Genomic DNA, 26,782 nt, shown 5'->3' with positions numbered 1-26,782 from the left:
TTTGTTGTTGTTGTTGTGTTGTTGCTGTTATTGTTGTGTTCTTTTATTTGTGTTTTGTATTTGTTGTGTTTTCCCATTTTTGGTTTGTGTTTTTGTGATTTGCCCTTGTGTATTGATTTGTTGTATTGTTTTATTTGTTGTGTTTTGTGATTTACTGTTGCACTTTTTCAAATTGTTGTTGTGTTTTGTGATTTGCTGTTGATTTTATATTTGCCATATGGGTTTTAAGAGTTGCCATTTGTTTTTTAAATTTTCCATTGTGTTTTCATATTTACGGTTTTTAATTTAGTTTTGTTGTTGTTTTTTGTGATTTGCTGTTGTGTTTTCCCCTTTGTCGTTTTAATTTGCACTTCAGGGCCACCGTAGTAAAGGATGGTGCTAATTGAAGACAAAAGGCAGTAGCTTCTCTCCTGTGGCTGTGGTGGCGTTTCTATCCATATAGGGGTCTCCTGGGGGTCTTACTCTGTATATTACAAAGTATTATGAACACAGAACAAAACTGTGTGCTCATTGTTTAACTTCCTTAAGTTGCTTGTTCACTCCCAGCATGTTAAAAACACTATAGAACTGGATTCACCATCATGGACTGCTGTGTTACCCACTTCTTTATCCTCTCTCCATAAGACGCCGCCTCGTCCAGAGCACTCTGCACACTGATGAACACGTCCTGGATGGCATATAGTTTATCCATGAAGCCCCTGGGCTCTGAGTCCTGATAGCAACAAGGTAAACGTCAGTCGTTTTCCATTAAATAAAGTCTGACATGAGTGAACATCTGCTTTATAATGACACTACCTTGTCTTCTTTATCCTCCTCTTCATCCTCCCATTCAAACATGGCCTCCATTGACTGAAAGAGAATAATGAATAAATAAACTTGACTGGTGATGTCACTTTTTGATTTAATGAAAGATAATTGTGATATATAACATATATCTGGATAATATCTTCAAATAAAAATAAACAATCTCAATGTGACTGGTAGGCTACACTGCCCTCTGGTGGACAACACCCTCTTTGTGATTTGATTTTATTGTGGCATGGAAAATCATGGCACTCTTTCATAACTATTTACTTAGTTCATTCAAAGAGAAAAGGCTACATACTTTTATAATAATTGAACATATGCAATTATTTATTTACAACACAGTACAGTGCATTCAAAAAAGATAACTTTTATTTTATTTTTTATTTTACTCTTTATATTTGAGTAGTTTTTGGCATTGAGAATTTTATTTACACAACAGCCATTGCCTCATATTTGTATGTTAGATTTAAAGGCAGGCAATCTGAGATATTGTATGATTTATTTTATAATTTTAACATATGCACTTCAAATACATTGTTTTTTAACTTGAGATATATATTGTGCAGGTCTCTATCCTTTCAGGGTTGCTAATCTTGTTATCTACATTTTTTAATTTTCTCTTCCTTTTGCCCCTTCTCATTTCTGTCCTTTCTTTTTTCTCATTTTCATACAGCTGTGAGTCTGAAAGTGTATTTTATTTTTCTGGACATAATTTATTCATTAATTTAATTATTTTTCGTTATCCAAGAAGTCAGGAAGTCACAAATACGAATACTGGTTTTCCATCGATGATCTGATATTTTCTTCTCTAATTCAATACAAAAATCACCAAAAAAGAGAGACACACAAGTCGGATCTATTTTCTTTGATTTCTCACCATGTCGCCTGTTTCCCTGCTCGAGGAGAAGATGTAGTTCCAGACCAGCAGCAGCAGCAAGGCCAGCGGCAACATGTAGAGCTCAAAGTTCCACACAACCACCACAAATAGCTGGGAAAAAATGAAAATGTGACATTGGGTGTTTCTCAATTGCCTTGAGTTCCCCTCACTTGTGGGTCAGTCTGACTTCGTGTGTAAGATGTGAGGTGAGATGCTTCAAGGAAACACCTTTACATGTCAAATTAATTCTTATGATTGAGATTTTTTCTCATAAAAAGTTATATTGAATCATGAAAAAAGTCTTCAAAACCTTTTTTCTCGTATGTAATTACAATGCACTAACCCTGAAACAGGAAAATGAGGAGACACATACCAGGTCATTAGAAGCACCCAACAAGTGTCAGTGAATCAGTATCAGTGTATTTTCATACCACAAAGGAGATGATGCTCCGTTGTGCAGACTCCCACTCAAAGCAGCTGTTGATGTACGTCCCGTAGCTGATCAGGACCATGATGAACCGCTTCACGCGATTGAAATTCTGCTGGAGCAACTGAAAAGAGACAAAGTACATCTTTCTGTACTTTTAGACTGTTATATTTAGCAGTGCCTCAAATATAATTCTGAAAATATTCTATACTTTTTTTACTTTCAAGAAATCTCAAAATCCAAACAGTGAATGACTGATTACAACAATATAGTACAATACAATACAGTGAGTATCTAAACCATATACTTCTAGACTAAATGTGAATTTGTGAATTAAAGCCATTTATTTTCTATTAAAGCTTTTAAACACTTAGTGGCAGAACTAAGTGTTCTTAGTTCTTGATAACAAGTGGCAGAACTATAAATAATAATAAATAATAACAAGATAACAAGCTATAAATAATGCACATTCAACATGTTATGGCCTTGTAACAATATAGTTCAGTAAAGAACACACACACCATTTACAACAACCATGTTTGTACTGTTTGAGGCAAGTTGCCGGCAGCAGGGCGTGAGTGGCAGTGTAGCCGAGCGGGGATCAGTGAGGAGGAGGTCGTATTTAAAGGGGCCGCTTTGTTGAGAGAATGCGCTGTGATTGGTTAGTGACTGACGAGCACCCATAAACCTGATCAGCAGCTGACAGCTTATGACAGCTGAGCACATGACTCCGTGTCCTGCATGAACTAACGCGCTGCTTCATTTGTTTATCTCTGATGTGATGAATCAAACTCCAATGTTGATTTAACTTTAAACTCTGGTTTGGTCTCAAGTCTCGTTTTTTTTTAAAAGTATATTTTTGGGGGCTTTTATTGCCTTTAATTGATAGGAAGGAGAGCAAGCTGTGAAAGGCGGACAGAGAGAAAGGGGGGGAGGACATTGCAGAAATGGCAACAGATCGGAATTGAACCCGGGCCTCGTTGGGGCGGCAGCTCTACCAGGTGAGGTATACGCTGCCCCTCAAGTCTTGTTTTTGAATTTTTTTGTTTGTCTTTTTTATTGCTTTTGATATTTTACCTATTATCTCCAATTCTTTGAATTATTTACATTTGTCTCATTATTAGCTTGTCAGTCATCTGTAAAGAAATATATATGATCATAATAATACAAGCAGTATGGACGTACCTGTTTGGAGACTTTTGGTTCTTCCTCGATATATTTCTGTTCTGCAGGGACCACAGTCTTCAAAGCAGCTCTGACCTGAGGAGAAATAAAAACACACTGTCAGAGCAGGTCATGTGACTGAGTTCAGGTTGTACACCTCCACCAACCGAACAAGTCCCAGTGATGACCCTGAAACATGATGTCACAGTAAAGTTCAACCTTGTTACCTTTTGGATATAAAATGTCATCACATCATTATTTTTTGCTTTTAGACATTTGTTTGAAATCTTGGTCAAAATTTTGTATAATTGAGTCAGAGAGAACATTTGTGACTTGTTCAGTGAAGTCACAGTGACTCTGGCCTCTAATCACCAAAATCTAATCAGTAAAAACTCACTGAACCAGCAATAACATAAAAGCAAAAAAATATAGTGACATTTGCATATCATGTCTTGTGTGTTGTTTTGACATGATACGTTTTGTTTTAGTTCATAACTCTGGTAAACTGGGTCCGGACTTTCTCCAGAGGTTTCCTTTCATTCATGAAAAACGTGGGAGATTCTCCCCTCAGACGCGTTCACAACAGCAACAAATCCTCCGCAGGATTCAGGTGGTGGTGCAGCAGGCAGAGGCCGGACCTAACATATTAACTTCACTGCAGGGATCATGTGTTTTTGTTTACAGCACATCGCCACTTATCACCACAAACTCTCCTGACATCTTCGTCTGTGTCTTCAATGTGTAAATGGTAAATGGTCTGTATTTATATAGCACCTTTCTAGTCTTGATGACCACTCAAAGCGCTTTACAGTACAGTTTTGCCATTCACCCATTACACACACAGGGGCAATTCGGGGTTCCGCATCTTGCCCAAGGACACTTCGGCATGCAGAAAAAGAAAAGACTGAGGTCGAACTGCCGACCTTCTGGTTGGAGGACGACTGCTCTACCCCTCAGCCACAGACGTGTATGGCACCATTTATCATCTGGAGATATTCTTTTTCCTTTTTTTCCACCCTTTTTTTTGTCCGTCGATTGTCAGAAGCATCATCAACCCCCCCTACTCGCTTGCAGTGGGCCAGGAAATGAATATCTGCAGAAACTATGTGTATGAGTGTGCAGCAGTTGAAAATGGAAGTACTTGAGTAAAGTACAGGTACAATGTATTTAGGTACAATGTTCTTCAGACCTGGTATTAACATGTGTCTCTGGTGACCTGGTCACAAGTGGACAGCTCTGAGTTGGTCAGTTCACGCCCCGACATTAGAATGTGTCTCTGCATGTGTCTCCAGTGACATCCACCTGTTCACACAGTGCATCTACGAGAGGCACTCTATCATACATCATTCATGCACTGCTGGCACAGCCGTCAGCATTTCAGTCTTCAGTATATTGCCCAAGGACACTTCATCACATGGAATCAGGAGACAGGGATCGAACACCTGATCTTCTGGTAAGTGGACGACCCATGATCACATTTATTTTCCCACTCTATGCAAATAAAGACATTATTTGTGAATACATGTTGTTTTTAGCCAGTTTGAGAGAGAGAGAGAGAGAGAGAGAGAGAGAGAGAGAGAGAGAGAGAGAGAGCTGTGTGCAGCTATACAAAGAATTTAGTGGTCACAAATAAATACAAATATTTTTGTTTCACTATGAAACTGTAGTGGTTCAGAGTTCATCAGCTGACTAGGTGGTCCTTAAAATGTGGCACTGGACACATGCGTCCAGCCCTCCTCTGAGTGATTGGATGTAAAATCTAAGATGTTCTCAGAAAAACTGAACCTAGAGCTGTCCACTTGTGATGGGATCACCTGAGACCCATGTTAACACCAGGTCTCAGTCCCTCATGCACAGCACAGACTGACACTCACAGTGTTGTAGACGACATCGATCTCTAGGTAGATGACTCCTTTGGTTGGACCCGTCAGCTCCTTATTCTTTAATGTGAAGCTCTTCTGCTCACCGTTTCGTATCTGACAGAAATAAAGTTTAAGTGTTAAACAGTTTGAACTCACTCGCTTCACTGTTTCAAACTACCAGTCTGTTAAAGATTCGTGTTCACTGAAGTATTTTGAATCATTTTATTGCTGTTACACATGATGTGCCTGAATTTAACCGTTATCATGAAAAAAAAAAACATCAATTAAAATAAAATATAACATGATATATTATATGTTATAGTGATAATAAGAAGTTAAAAGATCAAAGATCTAAAATAAAAGTGAATCAATGAGACCTATGCAAAAATAGAGATATACACTGACAGGCAAACAAATTATACCTTGATTAATATTGCATATTTCTCTAGCTTTGAGAAAAATATTCTAAGAACACACAACTCAAGCTTTAAAATGAATCGGTGAACACTGATATATTTGCAGTTTTGTTATTATTTACACAGATGTACTCAGATATCCTGTGACTTCAGTGTCTCTTGCACTCACATGCAACAAGGGAATGGCAACTTTTCCCAGGAAGTCAGCGCTCCTGTCTCTGTCCTCATCAAACACTGTCAGCTCCAACACTGAGTGAATGTCTTTCACATTACTGAGGAATAGACAGAGAAAGAATGAAGGTTAAGCAGATAAATGATGCATCAGACTAAACTAGGAATAGTTAACATCCACTAAAACTGTTGTCGATCTGTTGTCGTTTTTTCCTGTTCATTCTTTTATTATTTAAAGACTCAGTGTGGAGACATCTAGTGGTGAAGTTGCATGTTGCAGCTGAATACCCCTCCCCTCACCCTGCCCCTCCAAACATGAAAGAGAACCTGTGGTAGACTACAGTTGTCATAAAACTCAAAAGGTGTTTAGTTTGTCCAGTCTGGGCTACTGTAAAAAGCATCAAGAAATTTATAAAAACAATTCATACAATTTAGATGATTATACACTAGTGAAAACATCACTAGAACTATTTTATATTCAATTTCTGCCAATAGATCCCTTTCACATAAATCTTACACACTGGACCTTTAAATCTGTCCTACATTTCAAATGAATTCTGTATCCCTGTGATCCCCATCATTACAAATGAGGAACCTGCTCTTTCTCTTTAATAACTCAATGATGTTGTCAGGTGTATTTTTTCCAACTCTGACAAACAAGAGAAAAAAATTCAATTTCTTCCATTTTTGTGCTTCTGTACCTTAGTTCAATGTCTTTTACACTGAAAATCTAAAAACTTGAAACTTGAACACCTTAAAAGGAGGCCGGGGTTAATACAAAGGACTGAAGAAAATTAACAGCGTTTATTGCAGGTATGTCATTTCAGGGCTTGTGCACAAACAGGGTTGTCTGGTAACAGGTTAATACAACAGAAAACTGATGGTCACTCACAAGGTGAAGACTTTATTCCACTCTGGATTTAGGTTCTTGTAAACAGTGTGTGTCTGAAGTCTGTCGTTATTCAGCTCCAGCACGCAGAAAGGGTCACTCTTACCTGAGGAAACAATGAGTGTATAATATATTTGGTGTGGCAGTATTGTAGCACTTTAAAGTACATTAGGAGCAACTCTAACTATGTTCATGAATGTAAGATGAATGAGAGGAGGCATCCTGATTACCAGTTACATCTGCAGCCATGAGACCTTCTGCTCTCATCACCTTGACCTGCACTATGCCCACATCTTTTAAGTTAGAGAACGACTGTCGCAAACTCTGGGGAGGGAAAGAAGGCACAAAATGTCACACTCTGGCATCTTTCATGATGTTTTACTCATGAGACATTTGAGTGCTGCCTACGTATCGTTCGAGTATCTCCCTGTGTTCTTGTGGGTCGTCCAGCGGTGTGACGGACAAGTCAGCGATGGAGACGTGGGTCGAGGCGGTAAGCGTGACCAGCAGCACCACGTGGCCCCGGGACTCTTCCAGCGGCAGCTCCAAGTGATGGGTTTGCTCTTTGGCCAGAGCAGAGAGGTCCAGCTGGTAGCTGGGCAACAAACACAATCTCACCATTTCAGATTAAAAGTATACGCATAAAATAACATAACAGGGACAAGATGAGGATGTAGCAGAGAGGGGAGGACGACCTCAGAATGCATTTAACAAACCATGAAGGAAAACAGCTAATGCACCTACAGATACTCTGTGTTATCATACAATTGAATAACTAATGTCAATTCACCAGAGAAAGTATTAACGAATATTGTAATTCACTAATAATTACAGAAATTTAACAAAGAGGTCAGGAAACTTTTATTAATTAATTGATTATGTAGAATTAGTTTTACTTTTTGTAAGATTGATACAGATATGTTTTAAGGGTTAGTCTCTCAGCTCTAATGGATATGAAAAACATGGGGCTCCATCACCTGCGGTCTCACATTAGTGGAGCAGAGCACTGATACAGAGAGCCAGACTGACCGTCCAATGAAGTCATCTCTCCTGCCGGTGTCCCTGTCCCACACAGTGATCTCCAACACTCCTCCTATCTCGTCAAACAGATGCATGTCAAACTGCTCCCTCCACTGTGGACTCAGGGTCTTTGGCACACACTGAACACACACGCACACACACACACACACACACACACACACACACACACACACACACACACACACACACACACACACACACACACACACACACACAACAAGGAAGCAACAGAAATAAAAAAAGGTAAGGATATGCTCAAATCTAAAAAATAAAAAAGCACCACCACAGAGATCGCAGTGGACAAACCTTGCTCCTATACTTCTGGTGCCCCAGTCTGAACTTGACGTACGGGTCACTCAGGCCATTGGGATCCATGGGAGTCAGGTTCCGACCTTCGATTAACGCAATGCTGACAATCCCTCGCCAGAGTTGTGATTTCCGATGCATCTCTGAGAGACGCATTGACTGCTGCTGCTGGTCCAGACACACACACACACAAACACACACAACCACACACACACAAATTGAATTTTATTTATGACTTAACGGGAAAAAAAGTCAGCATGCTGGACCCTGCTCTTCATGTGTCAGCTTGATTTGAAAGGTGAAGATTTTCAGATTTTTAGTTGGGGCTTAAAATTTATCTGGAACTGTTGCCAGATTGTCACATGACTCCATTTAGAGAATTTTGACACTAACATCAATATCTCTTGACAAATATCAGGCTTTGTATGCACATACAATACTTAAAAACTATAGCTCAATCCTCTAGCTCCATTTGGAGACGCTTGTAGGATTATTTTAGTGTGATAACTTTTTGTGCAAACTTTGAAGAACAGGGCCCTGGTTCCGGGCAGGGGATTGGAAATGACAGCGGCAAAAACAATCAATACTTAAGGATCAATACACATGTTTGATGATTTGTACAGTGCAACATGGGAAAACAAAACACAAAAAAACAGTCAAATGAGGCTCTAAAATTCTGCACACAAAAACAACTAATATTGACAGATACAGTAAGTGATGGGCATGAACACTTCAGGACAGGTGGTGAAAAGCTACGACCGCGCACAAGCACGATGACGACTTACCTTAGTGGATCGTTTCCAGGACCTCCTGAGCAGCATAGTCTGAATATACATTAACATATATTATTTCAACTAACTCCTGTAGGGTGGGAAAATACTAATGGTACAGCAAGAGGGCTACAAATATTTGTGGTACAACATGGAAACAAGAGAAAAGTCAACATCCTCTTTCTTTAAAATTCTGTAGTACACTATAAGGAGCTAAAACAAGCGATGAGGAGGAGTCACGCTCCATAAATAAAGCATCAGATTGTAAAAGTGAAAAATGCTCTCTACCAACTGAATATTCATCATTATGGCCTCACTGGTCGCTCATTAGTTTGAATGGGACTTCAGAGAGCGAGCTGTCCTGTTTCTGAGGCTGCCTCGTCTTCATCCCTACGTCGCTCTCTGTCATTGCTGTTTATGTCTCTCCTCCTCTCTGACTGGAGGTGCAGCATAGACAAGATTGGTCATATGATTAATTTATATACTGAATAAAACATGAATGGGACAGGCTGTGTTTAATCTTAGTGCTGGGGACACATTGGAAAACCAGCTTTCTCTGATACCAATCAAGGACAAAAGATATGTGTAGAACGTAAAAACACAAACTGTGAAATGTAATCACTCCTTAATATATTAAGTTTAAAACTGCTATTAAAAATCCTGGTACATCCTCAGAAAAAAGCCTATACAAAAATGTTAAACATAATTTAATTAGATAAGAATATTTTACTCTTACAATGCACCTAGTATACCGTAAGCACCTGTGAGCATTCACTACAAATTGTGTTTAAATTGTATTTGGTTCATTTCTGTCTAAATAGATACACTTCTGGGTGCCGGCCAAATGAGAGTGAATGTAAGTCCTTCAACTTTGGGCAATCACAGGACCTGAGGCTGCTCTTTAATTGGTTGTTGCAGATTTTCCATTGGAAAAGAATTGTTATGGATTTATGTTATTTTAATCAAATGTGATTGGTCGACCTTCGATGCCGTCTCAGGAACATCCACCGTCACGAGTTACTTCCGCTGCAAGCTGACTGGCAAAGGTACGGCGACTTCATGTGGAACTGCGGCAAAACTGGTAATTTCTTTACAAAAACGCCCTTTCACAAGGCGTTTGCTCGAAGAAGTGCCCTCCCCAATAAATGTTATCACCAGCCGACACTGATATGTATTTATGTATTTCCTTATTCTATATTTAAGTAGGTCCAAATAACATCTACCACTTTAAAAATGAAAACAAAGGTTGCATTTTGTTTTAACTTTTAAAGAGTGTTACATTGAGATCAGTGCTGAGGGGAAAATAATGCGACAGTTGCATGTTTGTCCTCAGTTTATTTGTAAGAGCTCTTGAAGGAGTACGAAAACCAAAAGCTAAACAAATGTAAATCAGGAAACTAACTAATACTAAACATTGGAAGATATAAAGATAAACTGAACTTGATAAATGAGATTGTTTCAATTAGACGACAATAAGCAAATTTTCTCTCTACGGAAAAAGCTCTTCACTAGGCTGAGAGGTAAAGCGGGGAGGGGTCAGCCAGGACGCAGCTATAGGAAGTCACTAAGAGCCTAATCGCCACTACACTCACTTTATTCACATAAGGCCTCCACCGATACGTCTTAACCTCCCTCTGCTGCAGGAAACAAAATGAACATCGTTACTGCCCCTGAAAAAACTAAAATCCTAGCAACATGGAGGTAGAATGTAATGTTACTTGAACATTTACTCAAGTGCTGTACTAATTATACTTCTTATTAAGTAAACACTTTTTTACTCAACTGCAAATATTTGACAGATTTAGAAGTTACTTTACAAAGGAAGATTTTACATGTGAAATGTAACGTCTTGTTACATGCAGCATCATTTTTTGTAAGACCAAATGCAGCTTCATCAGTTGCATCTTTCAAATTTAAATTAGTTGTAAGATGGAATGAACTATAATATACTGTAGAAGTTTGATGTGATCATGCAGTATTTGGTATTTCATGAGGACAGCCACATCACAAGAGTCAAACATAAAGTTACAGCTGAGTCTTCAGCAGTACTGCGTCCGCCACTGCATGTGTTTGTGTGTGTGTTGTGTACACTTGGTAGTTGGGTAAGATTGAGGTTGGATCACCTTGGACGACCTCCTCTAAAGGGTCTTGATGCGGTAGTTTAGTTCCACACCATAGTGAGGTTACTGTGTGATAATACCCAGCTAAGCACGTAATACAATATATATATATATATATATATATATTTGTGTATTCATGACTAATATAGAGGATCAAATTAGTTAGAAATTTTATAAGAAAGAGAAACACAGAGAGACAATGGAGGGGGGGGGGGGTATTCCTACCATTGAGTCTCGTCGCTCCTCTATGGGACTGTCTTTAGGCGTCAGGGTGACAGCGAGCTCCAAGGTGCCCAGATCCTGATCGGGGTACTGTGGGTCCTTCAGCACCAGGGTTACAGGTATCGACCTGTGGCACACAGATATGAATCACGGTCAACTATACTCCCTGCCATGTTAAAGAAGTAGTTCAACACTCAATCACTTTGCTGCTGACAGTTAGATGAGAATAAATAAGTTGACAGTTAAATAACATTAATATTCTGTTCAGAGCAAACAATTTGATATTTTTACCTGATGAGAAATTACAAACTAATTCAATGCAAAGACAGAAAATGTTTTAAAATGTTTTAAAATGTCAGTGATGCTGTGTCATGAAAGCCTGTGTTGAGTTTCTCTTGACAACGCAAGCATCACAAATGAAGAACAACATGTATTGCTGTACAGTTTTACAATATAACTTTAAAGAAACAGCACAAAACAGGAGAAAAGTAAGAGAAACAGTAGATCATCAGGTAAGTTCTGAAAATACACATTCCTACTTGATTCCAGCTATTGATTGTAATTTGCCACAAACCAAGTTAGCACTGGCGTTATTGCTGCCTTCGTCAGTTAATGAATAATGCAGCAGCTGAACTTGTGCGAGTAACAGGAGATACAAAAAAAAGACTTTGCAGTGGGTCTGAACACATCTGAAATATCTTTAGCCATGTGAGGTGCTTTTCAACTGAATAATAATCAATCAATCATATTCACAAATGCCAATTTGTCTCATAGGGCTTTAACAAGGTGTGACATCCTCTGCCCTTAACCCTCAACAAGAGTAAGGAAAAACTACTAAAAAACCCTTTTAACAGGGTAAGTAATAATAATAATAATAATAATAATAATAATAATAATAACTTTATTTGTATAGCACTTATCTAAACGAGGTTACAAAGTGCTTCAGACAAAAGTCCATGGCAAAATGAAGATTCGACTGTTCAGTCCAATTTAAGAGCCAACTCATAAAACAATAAGGTCGAGACCTTGAGTTTGTAGAGAAACCCAACAGTTCCCACAATGAGCAGCACTTTGGCGATTGTGGAGAGAAGAAACTCCCTCATTAACTGGAAGAAAGCTCTGGCAGAACCAGACTCAGACCCATCTGCCTCGACTGGTTGGGGTGAGCGGAGACAAATGGGGACGAGTAAAAGTGAGAGAGAGATAGGCAGGGGGGGGATGTGGGGATCAGGAACATCACACTTGAACTCTATAAGACTGAGTGTTGTAATGAAAATAATTACAAGTCAAGTAAAATACAAACAGGCTCATAATGACGAAGCTCATATGCTGACATTTTGAATGTATGATGTTTACCATTTGCTTATCATCTTCATTTGGCTTGTTAAAATTGGCTAAATAGCACAAACCACTAAGAACAACTGGGAATGGGAATGCAGCCGTTCAGAAGCTGAAGTATAAACATTTTAGTCTAACAACATTTGCAGGAAGGATTTTTGACATTCCACTGATGTGGCAGGATTTCTCCCAGAGTTCATGATGGCCAGTTTATGTGACAATAAGAATAAAAAACATTTCAGCTTATTGTGATCGGCGGTGTATTGATAGGCAATATGTAACCAACCAGCCACCAGTAAGAGGCAGACCATTGAATTTCCAACATAAAATGAAAAAACAAAAACAAAAACGATGCCATGAAACCGCAGAGAAAAAACAACTCCAGAGGTACAGTATTGGGCAGTGAGACCACATTTTACAACAAGACATTTTAGTCTGGACCTTCAGACTTTTCAGTTCAGTCCAAACTAAAATAACGGGTGTAAAAAGGTGTTGTTCCAGATTGAACCATGGTTTAGACCATTAGCATTGTGAAATATTTTTGGGGATAGTTCCGGCTTTCTGACTAATTGCAGGAAGTTGGTATATGAAACAATAGAAGAAGAAAAAGAAGCATAAGCTGCTCGCAGTCTTCACCTCCAACAATAGTTGGAACAACAAGGACATCATTCAGTTTGCTGATAGTAATACCATTGTTATAATAAATAATTGTAGTGCACACAAAATTAACGAGGGGAACAGATTTTTCCATATTCTCCTTTCAAACGGAAAGACTGCGTTTTCTCTATTCACTTCATTCAAAAAGGTTAGCAAATACAATAACCACACTGACAACAACAGATGTCAGATCCACGCCCATCTACAAATCAATCAATGTCAGGTAAAGGCAGATGTAGGCCACATAGCTGTTGATGATAGGACGTATGTCATATAAAAGTCTTTAGTTGGCTCTCCATAGCAATGTGAAGGCAAAACTAACCAGATGAAATGTGAACAACGTAACAAGGATATGAACCTTGGTTCGGACCTTGGTCCAGACGTGTGAGCTGTGAAAAAACCCTTTTGACTGACGCAGCAATGTAACAGAATTGAAAAGGATACTTCTGTTTGAAAAGGGAAATCCGACTGGAAGGCGACGCAAAGATGATAGCAAATGTTAGCATTAATGTCATCAGGGTAACATGCTATACCTCTGCTGCTCCAGAGACTCCACGTTGAGGTAAGCTGAACCCATGAAGTCATCTTGAACCGCAAAGTCATAGTCAAACACCTGCAGAGAAGCAACACAAAATTCTCCACTGACTTTAATGTTCATTAACAATGCATAAGGAGAAGCTTTGTGTGTGTGTGTGTGTGTGTGTGTGTGTGTGTGTGTGTGTGTGTGTGTGTGTGTGTGTGTGTGTGTGTGTGTGTGTGTGTGTGTGTGTGTATGCATCATCCAAGCCTTTACCTTGACATGCAAAGCTTCACTCAGACTATCCATTATTACAGTCGTCTTCTCATCCCACACTGGGTTGAGGTTTTTGTGGATGGTTTTGCTCTTGAACACATCTTTATTCCCGAGTTTGATCTTGACATATGGATCACTGCTGCCTAAGAAGAAAAACAAAGCTGTAACTGAGCTAAAAAAGCAAGATGTAGAAGCAAGGTAATCAACAGACAAGATTTCAGTTTACCTCCTCGGTCTCGTACGGCCAGGTTGTGGCCTCTCTTGAGTTCAATCTCCAGCTTGTACATCCCTGAGCTGGTGGTGAATCGCTCAGGATTGGCCCCTGCGGAGCACGGAGCAGCAATACCCTATAAAAAAAATGGATGCATAAATCACAAACAGTGCAAACAGTAACCAATCTCTCCAACAGCCACAAAGTGAACTTACCGATATTTGTTAGAAAAACAAGAAAGTGGTTTTAAGCCGTCTAAAGCGGAGCCCTCACTACCTCAGTTGTAGTGTTGCATCCACATTTGCCCACAGCTTTCACTGACTGAACTGTCTAATTCAACTGAGTAACTTTTCCCAGGGGTGACCACTAACAGGAAATTGCACGAGAGCAGCTTCCTCCCGTCCGTCCACAGCGTTGTTGAGCTGATATTTTTTCCAAAGTACAACCCTCACTTTCACTGCAGCAGCAACGTTTCAGCTGTTGCAATGCAGAAACGCAACAGATAGACATAGTACTAGTGTTAAGATGGATTAACATCATACGCCTACAATATGGTGTAACACTGATCTGAAACACCTGTTACAGATGCAAAAGAGGATGCATGTTTCGAAAAACAAATGTCGAGAGTGGTTTTGTTTTCTTTCTATTCTGGCATCTGTCTCAACCACATTATGGCTGCATTGATACATTTGAAAAGAAAGTCAATCCTTGATACAACCACAAAAGGAGATGCAACATGAACACAAAGAGAAACACAAAGAATGGCAAGTGATTCAAACAGATCACTAGGAGATAAGTGCATACAAAAAATCATCGAAAAGAGATAAACCAACTACAAAGAGACACAAGACAGCAACAGTGACATGTAGAACAAGCCAAAGAGAAACAAAACAAACACAAAGAAATGCAAAATGACTACAATGAGAAAAGAAACGTCTTAATAGAGACAAAAAACAGTAACAGAGATGCAAAGCAAGTTCAGATGCAAGATGATACTGACACAAAGAGACACAAAAAGGGCTACAATGAGATGCAAATACAAGGACAAGTAAATGGACCAAAAAGAGACAAAACAACACAAAGAGACACAAGATAAATACAAAAACACAAGACAACAACGGAGTTCTCTTTTACAAAGAGACGTAAAAAGAAAAACATCTACGCACAGAGGCATGAAAATGTCCACATTAAGCTCTATCCCATTACTAACTTACTGTAAGTGACAGATTTAGCTTTTAATTTCCAAGAATAAGAAGAAAATCTGAAGGATAACATGAACAATGATGATTATTTGATATTAATAATAATAATAATAATAATAATAAGCCTTTCAGGGGACAAAAGGACGTTTTACGTATTTCATGATGGGAAGTTTAGAAAAATAGATTTTTCCAATTTATAGAAAAAAAGTTTCAGCCCATATGTAAACAACAATGTTAATCAAACATTGATCTCAGCATATACATCAACTTTCAGAGAACTACTCTGCAGGGAATGTAGCATCCTGTCAACACTCATCCACTTAGAGGGATGCTCTGATCAATACTTCTATAATGTGATAATACATTAGGACCACACTATATGGCTGTTGGATATGAAAAGAGGTCTCAGCGGACTGTGTGTATTATGTATTACACTTGATACATACATACACATACATACTAACCCTTAAAACACGATTTGACTTTCTGACTAAACTGCCTCTTGATCACTGCACTGCCAACATATGAATATAGTGATAACCACAGGAGGTAATATACTGTTACTTTTCCATTCAAATGCATTCATCATTTTGTCTGATTATTAATGAGTTCTACATTTTAAAGCACTTAAATCACTTGATGAATGGTTTGTGGAACTTCCTCTGATAAACTTCATAAATTGACAACAGATGATTGATAACTTTTTAGGATAATTTCATTACTTCATCGGTTCATTCGCACATTTGACTAAGACTGGTCTTTCAGACATTTTTTATTGACTCTTTATTATTGTTATGAACTTCTTTTACTTATTCTTACTATACCTCTTTTATATCAACTTTTATTTAACTTTATTTTATTATTTTCATTTGATTAATTTAGTTTTTATTCCACACAATTTGACCACTATTCAGCCATTTATTTCAATCTATTAAATTATTTGTTTATTTAATCTCTATTTAACTGTGTGCATTACTCTCAATATTTTCCTAATGGCTTTTAATTGCATTAAATGTTTCTTTTCTTTGCTCTTGCTGTTTTTTTGTCTTATTATCATATTGTCCATCATATGTGAAGCACTTTGAGCTGCACTAACCTGCATGAAAGGTGCTATATAAATAGAGTTTGATTGATTGATTGTTTCAAGTAATAATTGTGTTTCTACACACCTGCCAGCGGTTTGTGATGTCGTACATGGTCACACAAAGACAACCGGTCAAAAGATTGAGATTAGTCAGTCGTTTCCGAAAAAAATCACCTTCTCATCCAACTTGTCATTTCATATTCATTGTGTTGTGGTTCATGCTGTTCTGTCTGATTTCAACTAATAGCATTTTACTTCTAGAAAATGCTTGAAAAACAAAACAAAAAAATCTAGATTTATCCCATATTCAGGTTTATTGAATTACCTCAATGCAACTTTAACATAAAGTACAACAACTAGGGCTCAGTGTAATTCACAGTCTTACAATATGTTTCACGTCTGATACAAAATCATACCTGGATACCTTTTGAATTTGTCTCCACTTATTATAGTACCAAAAGATATGAAAGCCAAATGGTTTTGATAAATAAATCTGCAATGATGTGCAACTGAAGGTTAAAAAAAAATCCCAGACCCAGGCAAGAAGATTTGTGGAAGTATCTTTACAAATAATTGTGTAACTTAACTCCACTTCCTTACTTTCCATCACTTCGAATCTCTGTTATGACAACTTATGTTACAGGTTTTTGGTGCCAGAGAAAAAAACAGTTTTCATGCAGCCTCTGCTTGGTTTGAAGTGGAACATAAAGAAATATACAAATCAAGCAAATAATCAAATGATCTGATCTGAGTATATTTTCTTTCTTTCCCTTTAAGCAGAATGTGTTTCTGTTGTGTTGGTAGAAAGTCTGAAAGCCAATGTGTTCTCTCACCTCCATCTGTCGCTATAAAACTTTTAAACTTCCCTAATATCCCCGCGGAGAGCTGCTCTGTGAGCACACACAGCACCACCCACAGAATTACTCACATTATGAAACACATACTTGTTTCCTGAGGCTTTTGAAGTGTGCCAAGTGCTGCTCTGGCATTAAGCAAGCTGCGGAAATTCCACTGGGCAGTAACTGAAAACAGCATAATAAAATAAGTGAGACCATCCTGTGAAACATGAGGAGGCTGAGAGTGTCTGGCTGACTGTGTGGAGATTGTATCGCGGGAGGAAGGCTGTTGAAAACGTATGTAGCATGTGGGGTAAATCCAGTTCAGACGAGATGATGTTAAATATGGAGATAACAGGCTGCAGCTATAAAAATGGGTACAAGGTCAACGTTACACAGATGAAAACACTGGAATATTATTACCTTATGAACCTGTTTGGATTAATTTAACCATTTGACAGACACAGCAACGTGATCATTCCTTTTAAAGGGACAGTTCACCAAAAACTGAAAATTCACTCATTATCTACTAATGCTAATGGGGGGGTGGGTGAAGTGTTTGAGTCCACGAAACACTTCTGGAGTTTCAGGGGTAAACATTGTTGCAGCAGAATCCAATAGAATTGAAGTAAATGGTGGCCTAGACTTCAGACGTAATAAAACAACAGAAGAAACTTAACATGCCTCCATACTGCTCGCGTGGTGTCATCAAAGTGTCCTCAAGCCACGACATTCATATTCGAAACAACATCATTTACACTGAGTTTTAAGCCTTAAAGTCCACAGGAAGTGGTTACGCTAGCGGACGCAGTAACACAATAATGTGTCCGAGGGGTCCGTGAATGCACCTTGTAGGAAGATATCAGAGACATTAAAACATGGTGTAAATGATCTTCGAATATGAATGTCGGGGCTTGCGGACACTTGGATGACACCACACAAGCAGTATGGAGGCATGTTATGTTTTTTCTGTTGTTTTATTACGTCTGAAGTCTTGGTCGCCATTGACTTCAATTGTATTGGATTGTGCTGCAACAAAGTTTACCCCTGATACTCCAGAAGTGTTTTGTGGATGCAAACACTTCACCCACCCCTCCATCGGCATAGTGGTGAGTAGATAATGAGTGAATTAAAAATTTTCTAGAACTATCCCTTTAAATCCAGTGTTCCCTCTCTTTTATCTCTGTGTTTGGTCTCCACCACCTCCTAATGTACATAATCATTAGCCAAATAATCCACTACGTTCACCAGCTGCTCTCTGACTGTGTCTGTGTGCTTTTTGCTGCTGAGCAGGTCGGGGACAGAGATATGAGTGGATATTCAAAACAATGAGCCAAAAGAGATTAGAATCTCTGTAACGCTGAGTGGAGATAGACAACAGATAACAATTTCTTTCACAGTGAAAAAACAAATGACACAATAACACATGATAATTATTTTGTAATTAATTGTAATTTTTATTTCAATGATTCACTATAAAATCCTTTATTTTTTTTAAAGATTGAGTTTTAAATATCCACATTTTCTCAGTAAACATCTGAGCTCAGTTTGTGTTTGTTGAATAGATATTATGGCGAGCAACGTGTTGTGAGGCTGTGGCGGTGGAGTGATCAGTGCCCCTGACACCAGCTAACAGTCTGCAGATTTCCGGCTGACGTCATGTCACCACAAACATCTGTTACTGTCACAGTGATAGCATGTGGCAGCATTTACTTTTATGCAGAATGATGGCGCCTTGTAAGTGCTGCAGGTTGTTTAATTTTTTTTGTTTTTTTTGTTTCACACGTTCAGAATTGAACATGATAGACGTCTTGTGTGAGTTGTTTTTGAATTTGACAGTTTCATAATCCACTTATGAGAAAGATAGATTGAGAAAATGATGTGGTATGAACTTCTCTTCAGATTCACAGTTGTTAGGCGCTTCTGTTTAGCATCTCTCCCAGCGGTAACAACATTAAGGTTTAGCATAAATACAGTGTGTTATCTGTGAATATTTTCTCTGTCATCAACCTCAGAAACAAAGACAGCAGCAGTGCGTGTTTACATCACAGGATCCGGCCTCAGGTAGCCCATGAGGTTTCCACTTTGCATCTCATTACAACTGATGACAGGTTTTGCGGCATCATCATGACGCAGCAGCAGCATGTCTTAACTCACACTTACATCCAATCACCTTGGTGAGTATGAATGAGGGAAACAAGTGTGCAGCAGCCACAAACCTGGTCCCAAGATGACTCAGGGAGTGACCAGGTTGCTGGAATTAACCTGCTGCTTAGAGAGGGATTAGTCTTCAGACAGCACGGCACAAAGCAGGGAATAGCGTCAGATCACCTACAATCCCATCAGCTACACTGATGCACACCTATTTTAGGGCTGTGTATGTATTTGTGTCTACACACTCTGCGCATGCAGGTCAGGCTTTAGTCTTAGGTGTATCAGGATTCAGGCCACACCTAATCCTTATTTCCACTCTGTGGCACCACTCAACAACCAGGAGCGAAATTAGTTCATGCAGCAAGTCTCACACCTTCTCTCTGCCTGATCAGGAGTCACAATCTGGATGAATTAAGCATCATGGATTTTGGAGCACAAAGCTCATGAAAATAAAGTGTGTCAGATTCAGAAGCTCCAGCTCTAATGTCAGATACATATTTAATCAAGAGAGGGCTGCAGGGATTGCTAAATATCCTAAAGGAAAACTCAAGAACTATCTTTTTAGTCTGACTTTTAATAGAATTTTGTTTATGTATGCTGTATGTTTAATTTATTTAAACACTGGATTGTTTTACTGGTGTAGCCATTTATTCTATTTTATTTTCTGGATCGATTTTCTTTCTCATAACCTACTTTTTGTTTCTGGTTTTACTTCAAAGCATCTATCTTCTTTTATTATTTTATATTTATCCTGTCTTTGGTGTTTCCTCATTGGAAACATGAGATTCACGATAGCGTTCGCTCACTTCCTGTTGTTATTGTTTTGCTTTGTGCATGGATGGGGATGTGGGAGGTATTGTTTTGATTCTATAAAGCGCTTTGTGTATGTAGTGCTGTACAAATAAAGTCTTTCAGATTTTTGTTTCATTGATTGACTCTGGAAAAATACAGTATAAATTTTAGATCAAAGAAGCCTACTTAAAATGTTCTTTTGTTCAGACCAAAAGCCCCAAAACCGAAGGTTTTCCATTATTTGTTGCTGATGTGAACACGTCTGAACAGAGAATCCCCCGCTGCGTTGTGCATGTGTGAAAGATAAACTGCGGAGAAAATCTGGACCAAAGTCTCCAGAGATCCTCCATATGACATACACATGCACAGCTTTATTTTACAAAGGAAGCAGCAATACATTCTCTTCCAACTGTATCTACTATGACTTGAAATCTCTTGTGAGAAAATGGGCCCCTGTGTAAGTGTCTGTTTGTGGACATTCATGTCAACTTGAGTCTCTTTGTAGTTGTTTTGTGTCTCTCTGCTGTTGATTTATGCCTTTTTCATAATCATTTTTTGTCACTTTTTTTAATCTTCCTTTAGTTTGCAAATCTTGCAGTTGTTTTGAATCTCTTTGTAGTATTTTTTTGTCTTTTTATAGTCGTTTATTATTTGTTCTTTCATCTTCTTTTAGTGTCTTTTCGTTGTCATTTTTCACATCATTTTATAATCCCTTTGTGCTTTTTTGTGGTCCTAAGTCATCATTTTGCTTTTTTGTACTAAATATTCATGTGTTTAGGATTGTTTTATGTCTCTTTATGGTCATTTGATTGAATATTAAATAAGAAATATCCTCCTGATCCAGGGCCCCCCTGACTCATTTGGCCCTCGGGTCTGAGTCTGGTGTACCTGTTCTGTGATCCTTCACGCTCTAAATGAAAAACTAGGACACTGTCTCTCAAGAAGCACATAAACAGAAACATGTGAAAATTACCCTTGAAAGAGAGGGGAAAAAAGTCAATGCACTAAGGAGAGCTGAGAGTAACATCTATCACCATGACATGATGGTCAAACCTCAGGGGCCCATTAACATCAATACTGCTGCCAATACAGACAGCAGCGATCAATACAGTAAATAAAAGCCAAGAAGCTCCCAACAGGTGCCTTCCAAGCATAAGTGTAACATGCATTTTACAAAAGTACAATCTGACACATTCTCACACATTCACAATGCCTACAAATATACTGCAGAGACATGTGAGATGTGATCAACTGACAGTGTGAGTTGCACTACTTATATTCACACTCACAGAGTTTGGACACACATACAGACTAGAGCTTATTGTGCATCAATAACCGCAAATGCAGACTCAAGTATGGTGCTGCTGTCTGATCTCACTGTTTCTCGTAATGTAGATGTGTTGGTTGAGTTAACGTAGCACTAAGTGTACAGAATCAACACATGACTCAGCAGGAGTCCCACACACAATGGAAGCCAATGCTAATGTTAGCAAGCTACACTGTTGGAATTCAGAGTGGTTGGGATTCATGATAAATAATTTGGGCTTGTTGTCTAATAATAGGATGTCACTCTCCCAAAAAATCTTACCAACCTTCATTCACAAAGAAAATGAAATAGGGCCACAACAGTATGGTTGATTATCGTATGCAAAAATAAAACAAATATCACAGAATTGTTTTTCAAAATGATCAATACCCTTTCAGTAACAAATTGAGGACGTATTTTCATCCTTTGCTTACAAGTGTCAAAACTGTATCGCAAAAGTCTTGTATTGAAAATGTTTAAAAGCTTAAAAGGAAAAATAAAAATAAAACTTCAGAAAGATGTCCCCTTTAACTGTTATATATTATTTCATCTGTTATATATTGTACATCTAGTCAGGGGCGTCGCAACAGTTTAGGCAAAGCAGGAGATTGTCTGGGGCCCCCAAGCTGAGAGGAGGCCCCCAATAAAGGCTGATTCAATTAACAACAATTTGGTGAGAACCCCTTTAAACTCTATGATCGGCTGTAGGAGACTCCACCACACGGCCCACACCGCTAACTTAGTACAAGACGCACTAGTCAGTAGCTCACCATGGAAGGCCCTCAAATGTTAGTTAGACGCATGATGTTTGGTATTGGGACAAACATGAAGATTAGCTCAAAGCTATAGCACACAAAGACTTTTTTCCACTAGCTTGCAGAGATGTTTTTGTCTTTTACAATCAGGAAGAGTAAAAACACTGAAGTGTGCAAATGTTTTGTGGTATGATACGACTTTTGTAGTCACCTATTAACAACTATTTTGATTATCAATGAATTATAGGGGCAATTTAAGCCTTGTATTACCACTTTGTACCCCAAGAGGTGCTAGTGAGTCAATAGCGTTAAGCAGTATTAAAAAATGTAATGCAGTCCAAACTCTTTAAACACTCCCAATACTTTAACCTCGTCAAGATTCTGCTTCCATTAAAATCAACTTCGGTTGGTTTAAGTTATGTTGATTCAAACTATTTTCTGTTAATCCTGCTTTGGTTTGTTTCACTTGAACTCTGAACTCAAAAAATATATATAAAAATAAGCTGAGGTTAACTTGTACAGTACTTTAATTAGTCATTTTCTAACATGCCTTAATAACTGAAATTACTTAACTGCAAAAGACACATATATAAACATAAAAATATTGATCTAGTTGAATGCAAAATGCTTGTAGTTTAATGATGAGCTCACCGACAGAAGTCGTCCACATGTGGAGGCGAGGGAAAAGCAGTCATTACAAGAGCCATGACGAAGTAACCCTCGAATCGCTAGACGGGACTCTGCCACCGGGGCCTGACTTAGAAGGAGATCCAGGGTCGAGCAGGGCGCAGGGGGATAATACAGTCAGGGTGAGGTGGTGTAATGAGGAGAGCGGTGAGTGGGGACTATTTTTAAAAAGTGCGACTATGTGGGAGACATGGCAGAGGAAGAGATACTGAGAATACTACCACAGTAGGTCCAGATAAAACGCAAAATAATCTCCTGTGACCTCAGGAAGTATCTCCAAAGAAAGCAGACCCAGCAGAGAAGGAGAAGGTGTTGTACTGTCCGTGTTAAAGCTGAATGAAAGGAGGAGGAACAAGTGAGAGGGAGGGAGGAAGAGGAGGAACTGAGCTGGTTGGCTTAACTTTTATCCTTAACCAATGGAGCAAGCCTGACTATACTAAAGGGAACACTAGGAAGACATGACTGCAGTCTAGTGTCCTAATAAACAAAACTTAAGTCAAATAAAAATTTCAAGTAACTTTACTTTTGTGCAAAGAAATAAAAAATAAAAAAACAATAATGATACCATATATCAAATCATACAAATTTGTCCATTTAATAGAAAATAAAACGGTTTTAGAACCAATGTGCAAAAGCGAAAACAATACAAATGCAGCCCTGTTCGTGAGGGCAAAGCTAGTCTTCTTTAAAACAAGCGTTCTACATTTTAGAAATACACTATTTCTGTTTCTTGCTGGGTATTCAATGACAAGTTAGCTTAGCATAAGGACTGGAAAATGTGGAAAGAACTGTCTGTCCATATGTAACAGAATCTACCCACCAGCACCTCTAGTTATTTCTTGTTTGTTTAATCTGTACAAACTAAAGCTTATGATACTTGCAAGTTTTGTTCACAGCAAGATAATATTCACAAATGATCACGTTTATGATTTCTGAAGTCTAATTACAATTTCAAGAAGTAAAAAGCTAATGTTAGGCTACTACCGTTGGTGGCTTGTTAATAAGCCCTCTCCGACGTCCTGAGACAAAAAAGTTTAAAAATATTAGACATAATTTACTTATATAATCATTTTTACCCGTACAATGCTCCTGGTAGACTGTAAGTGCCTGTGAGCATTCAATAAAAGTTGTTTTCAAATTGTATTTGCTAACTTAATTTATGGACTCATTCTTATAGCACGAGCAGCTAGCTCGACCCAGATGATGTTAGCTGGCTCTCTCTCATGCAACTATCAAATCTCACAGCAGAAGTTGGCTTTGTAACCTTGAACCGCAACAGTAATAGAGTGTTGAAATCACAGATGCAAAAAATAGCTAACAACACCAACCCTGCGGACTGCTGTGTGATTGTTGTATCTGAAATGATATGACAAACTATAGTGAAATTGAAGAACTATTTTGAGTGTTCCCGGTTCGGAAATTAAAACATAAAAGTAAAATTATGCCACTTGCACCAGTAACGAATGACAGACGCTTAGAGGGATAGTTCACCAAAAAATTTAACTTCACTTACTATCTACTCACCACTAAGCAGATGGGGGGGTGGGTGAAGTGTTTGAGTCCACAAAACACTTCTGGAGTCTCAGGAGTTAACAGCTTTGCAGCTGATTCCATAAAATTGAAGTCAATTGTGACCTCTACTTCAGACATAATAAAACAACAGAAAAAACATTCTTATTCGACTCGAAATGGCGTCATTTACACCATGTTTTAAGACTAAATGTCTTCTGTTAGCCTCCTCGGAAAACATACTCTGAAGTAACACTGCTAACACTCTTTGACAAGGACGTATAACATACAGTATAATGAGCTGACTGAAGGAGACAGTCAATTTTCACACTCATTTGACTGCACACACAGAGAAAAAGAGTTCCTGACAGTATAACTTGGTCTCACCCAACTTGTTTTGTGCAAAGACAACATTTACTATCAGCTTGAAAGCATGCGAGTGGTTTGTTTTCCCTCAGTCCGCTACTCTCCACAGTGAAAACTCAATAAAAGTGGCTAACGTTCAGTAGCCCATCACACAGCATGCTCATAAATAAATGCCTGAGAAACTGCAGTTCACACTATTCAATAACCTTATTCCCTGTTACCAGGCCAGTTCAATTCACACACATTTTTGTGTTGAATGATTGATTCACAAAACAGACTCGACGTTCAAATGCAAAATCTTGCAGCTCTGCTTCCCTGATGTCTGACATGTGTTTCCGTGCAGGTTAGTACAGGTAGAGACCAGACACATAACTTCATAGAGGACAAACAAGGTTCCCCAGACAGGGAGTGAAATAGTATCTCTTGTCTCCTCCTACCAGCTAAAAGAAAGAAGAAAGACCCCTGACACACACATATCTTAACCACACATAAAAGCTCTTTAGAAATGAACCTCTGTGTTTCAAAAGATAGTGTAACCCTCGGTGCTGCTACTGACAGCGATGATAACAGGCGAAAGAAAAGAAATCCTAACACCGCAAATAGAGGACAGTCATAATGGACGCTATTACCCTCCTCGACCGGGTTCTATCTCTGCGTGGGCTCTTAAATATCCAATCTCTGCGGAGTAAATGATGTTTGCTTAAAAACCCTGCCAGTTAGACTTCCAACTAGGGTTGCAAAATTCCGGGAATATTCAAAGTTGGAAACTTTCCATGGGAATTAACGGGAATATACGGGAATTAATGGGAATAAACTGGAAACTTTGGGGTAATTTATAGTAACTGTATTTACCTTGTCATATTTTTGACTTAATCCATTTGTGAGTAGAACTCTACCGTCTCTATGTGGATCTCAGGATAGAATCCGGTCAGTGAAAACTTATCAAAACCTGCAGGAACGATGGACTTCAATATGAAAATCTGACCTCAGCAGTTTCCTCTATGTGACAGTATGTTGGAGATGAGTATTGGTGGTTTCTGAATATATTTTTACTTTAGAGGAAATGGATGTAAAGTGCAAAGGGGAAGTAGTTTTACACATAAACGTCAGTTAATGGGAAGTAGTTCACAGGTGTTAAATGTCTCCTGTGGCTCAGCGGAGGAGAAAGCGATGTTGATGTCATCGACCATGATCAACCATGATCTTGGTTGTTTTAACCAAGATCATGCTGCAAGATCTAGAATTGCTAACGTTAGCCACTTGCCAGCAAGACAATTTTGTTCCTGTGGACTATAAATACAGTCACCTGTTTGCGTTGTCAATCAATAATGGATACAGCGTGCTTTCTCGGACAAGAGGACTTCGGACTTTCATTTGACGCATTTGATCATGTCGGGTTGAGAGAAAAATAAAACAATCCATTAATTCTGTCAATTTGGTTTACAATAGCTAGCTACATCCTTTTCAAAGAAACACAGCGTGTGCTGCATTCCATACATCTTTAAAATAGAGTTTTGAATGACGTTTTTATTGCTCAGCCTTTAATTTGCGGTAATTACTTTTATTTTTGATAAGTAGCCCAACTCTCGCTTTTTTGATGGACCCCAACAGCCGCGAGTAATCGAGGTGATGGTGTACCTTTGTGTGGACATACATACATCCTACTCTCACTGCTGTAAAAAGTTAGCCTACTGTATACAAATAAACTTGGTATTAAAACGAACATGGCTTCAGTGTAACAAGTAATCAATATGCTAGGTAATGACAAAGACGTTCAAAAACAACAGAAAGTCATAGGTTTACGTTTCTGGCAGAAAATGTTCCCAACTAGCTGCATCCAGGTTCCAGCTGAGACACAATGTGTCTCATAGGGCTTTAACAAGCTGTGACATCCTCTGCCCTTAACCCTCAACAAGATTAAAAAACCATTAACAGGGTAAAAAAAAGGATAGATGCAATAGATGCTGCGTGTGTAATTGAGAGTAACATTGATTAGAGGAAACAGTTTGTAACATAATGG

At 38.6% G+C, this 26,782-nt stretch overlaps 1 protein-coding gene across 8 annotated transcripts in view; it reads right to left on the bottom strand.

Annotated features, from left to right (window-relative positions):
- mctp1b (multiple C2 domains, transmembrane 1b) overlaps positions 1 to 26,782 on the bottom strand; it is a 35,324-nt gene that overhangs the window by 3,122 nt on the left and 5,420 nt on the right. Inside the window, exons 1-19 of one of the 8 annotated variants that reach the window (XM_035185226.2) lie at positions 22,852 to 23,237; positions 14,087 to 14,207; positions 13,861 to 14,003; positions 13,601 to 13,680; positions 11,076 to 11,199; positions 10,323 to 10,367; positions 8,746 to 8,784; positions 7,961 to 8,128; positions 7,643 to 7,773; positions 7,022 to 7,208; positions 6,844 to 6,937; positions 6,617 to 6,719; positions 5,723 to 5,825; positions 5,150 to 5,251; positions 3,297 to 3,371; positions 2,116 to 2,235; positions 1,685 to 1,795; positions 796 to 849; positions 603 to 712 (exon numbers count right to left, since the gene is read on the bottom strand). In XM_035185226.2, the coding sequence (XP_035041117.1) occupies positions 603 to 712; positions 796 to 849; positions 1,685 to 1,795; positions 2,116 to 2,235; positions 3,297 to 3,371; positions 5,150 to 5,251; positions 5,723 to 5,825; positions 6,617 to 6,719; positions 6,844 to 6,937; positions 7,022 to 7,208; positions 7,643 to 7,773; positions 7,961 to 8,128; positions 8,746 to 8,784; positions 10,323 to 10,367; positions 11,076 to 11,199; positions 13,601 to 13,680; positions 13,861 to 14,003; positions 14,087 to 14,147 (1,850 nt within the window). In that variant the 5' untranslated portion in view covers positions 14,148 to 14,207; positions 22,852 to 23,237. Of the gene's footprint in view, positions 1 to 577; positions 713 to 795; positions 850 to 1,684; positions 1,796 to 2,115; positions 2,236 to 3,296; positions 3,372 to 5,149; positions 5,252 to 5,722; positions 5,826 to 6,616; positions 6,720 to 6,843; positions 6,938 to 7,021; positions 7,209 to 7,642; positions 7,774 to 7,960; positions 8,129 to 8,745; positions 8,785 to 10,322; positions 10,368 to 11,075; positions 11,200 to 13,600; positions 13,681 to 13,860; positions 14,004 to 14,086; positions 14,208 to 22,851; positions 23,238 to 26,782 lie in introns of those variants that run through there. The other 7 variants (XM_035185225.1, XM_035185219.2, XM_035185220.2 and 4 more) reach the window with 7 other exon arrangements.

The sequence above is a fragment of the Hippoglossus stenolepis genome, chromosome 18 (assembly GCF_022539355.2).
Source record: "Hippoglossus stenolepis isolate QCI-W04-F060 chromosome 18, HSTE1.2, whole genome shotgun sequence".
Taxonomy (NCBI): Eukaryota; Metazoa; Chordata; class Actinopteri; order Pleuronectiformes; family Pleuronectidae; genus Hippoglossus; species Hippoglossus stenolepis.
This window is presented reverse-complemented; position numbering and strand designations above follow the sequence as displayed.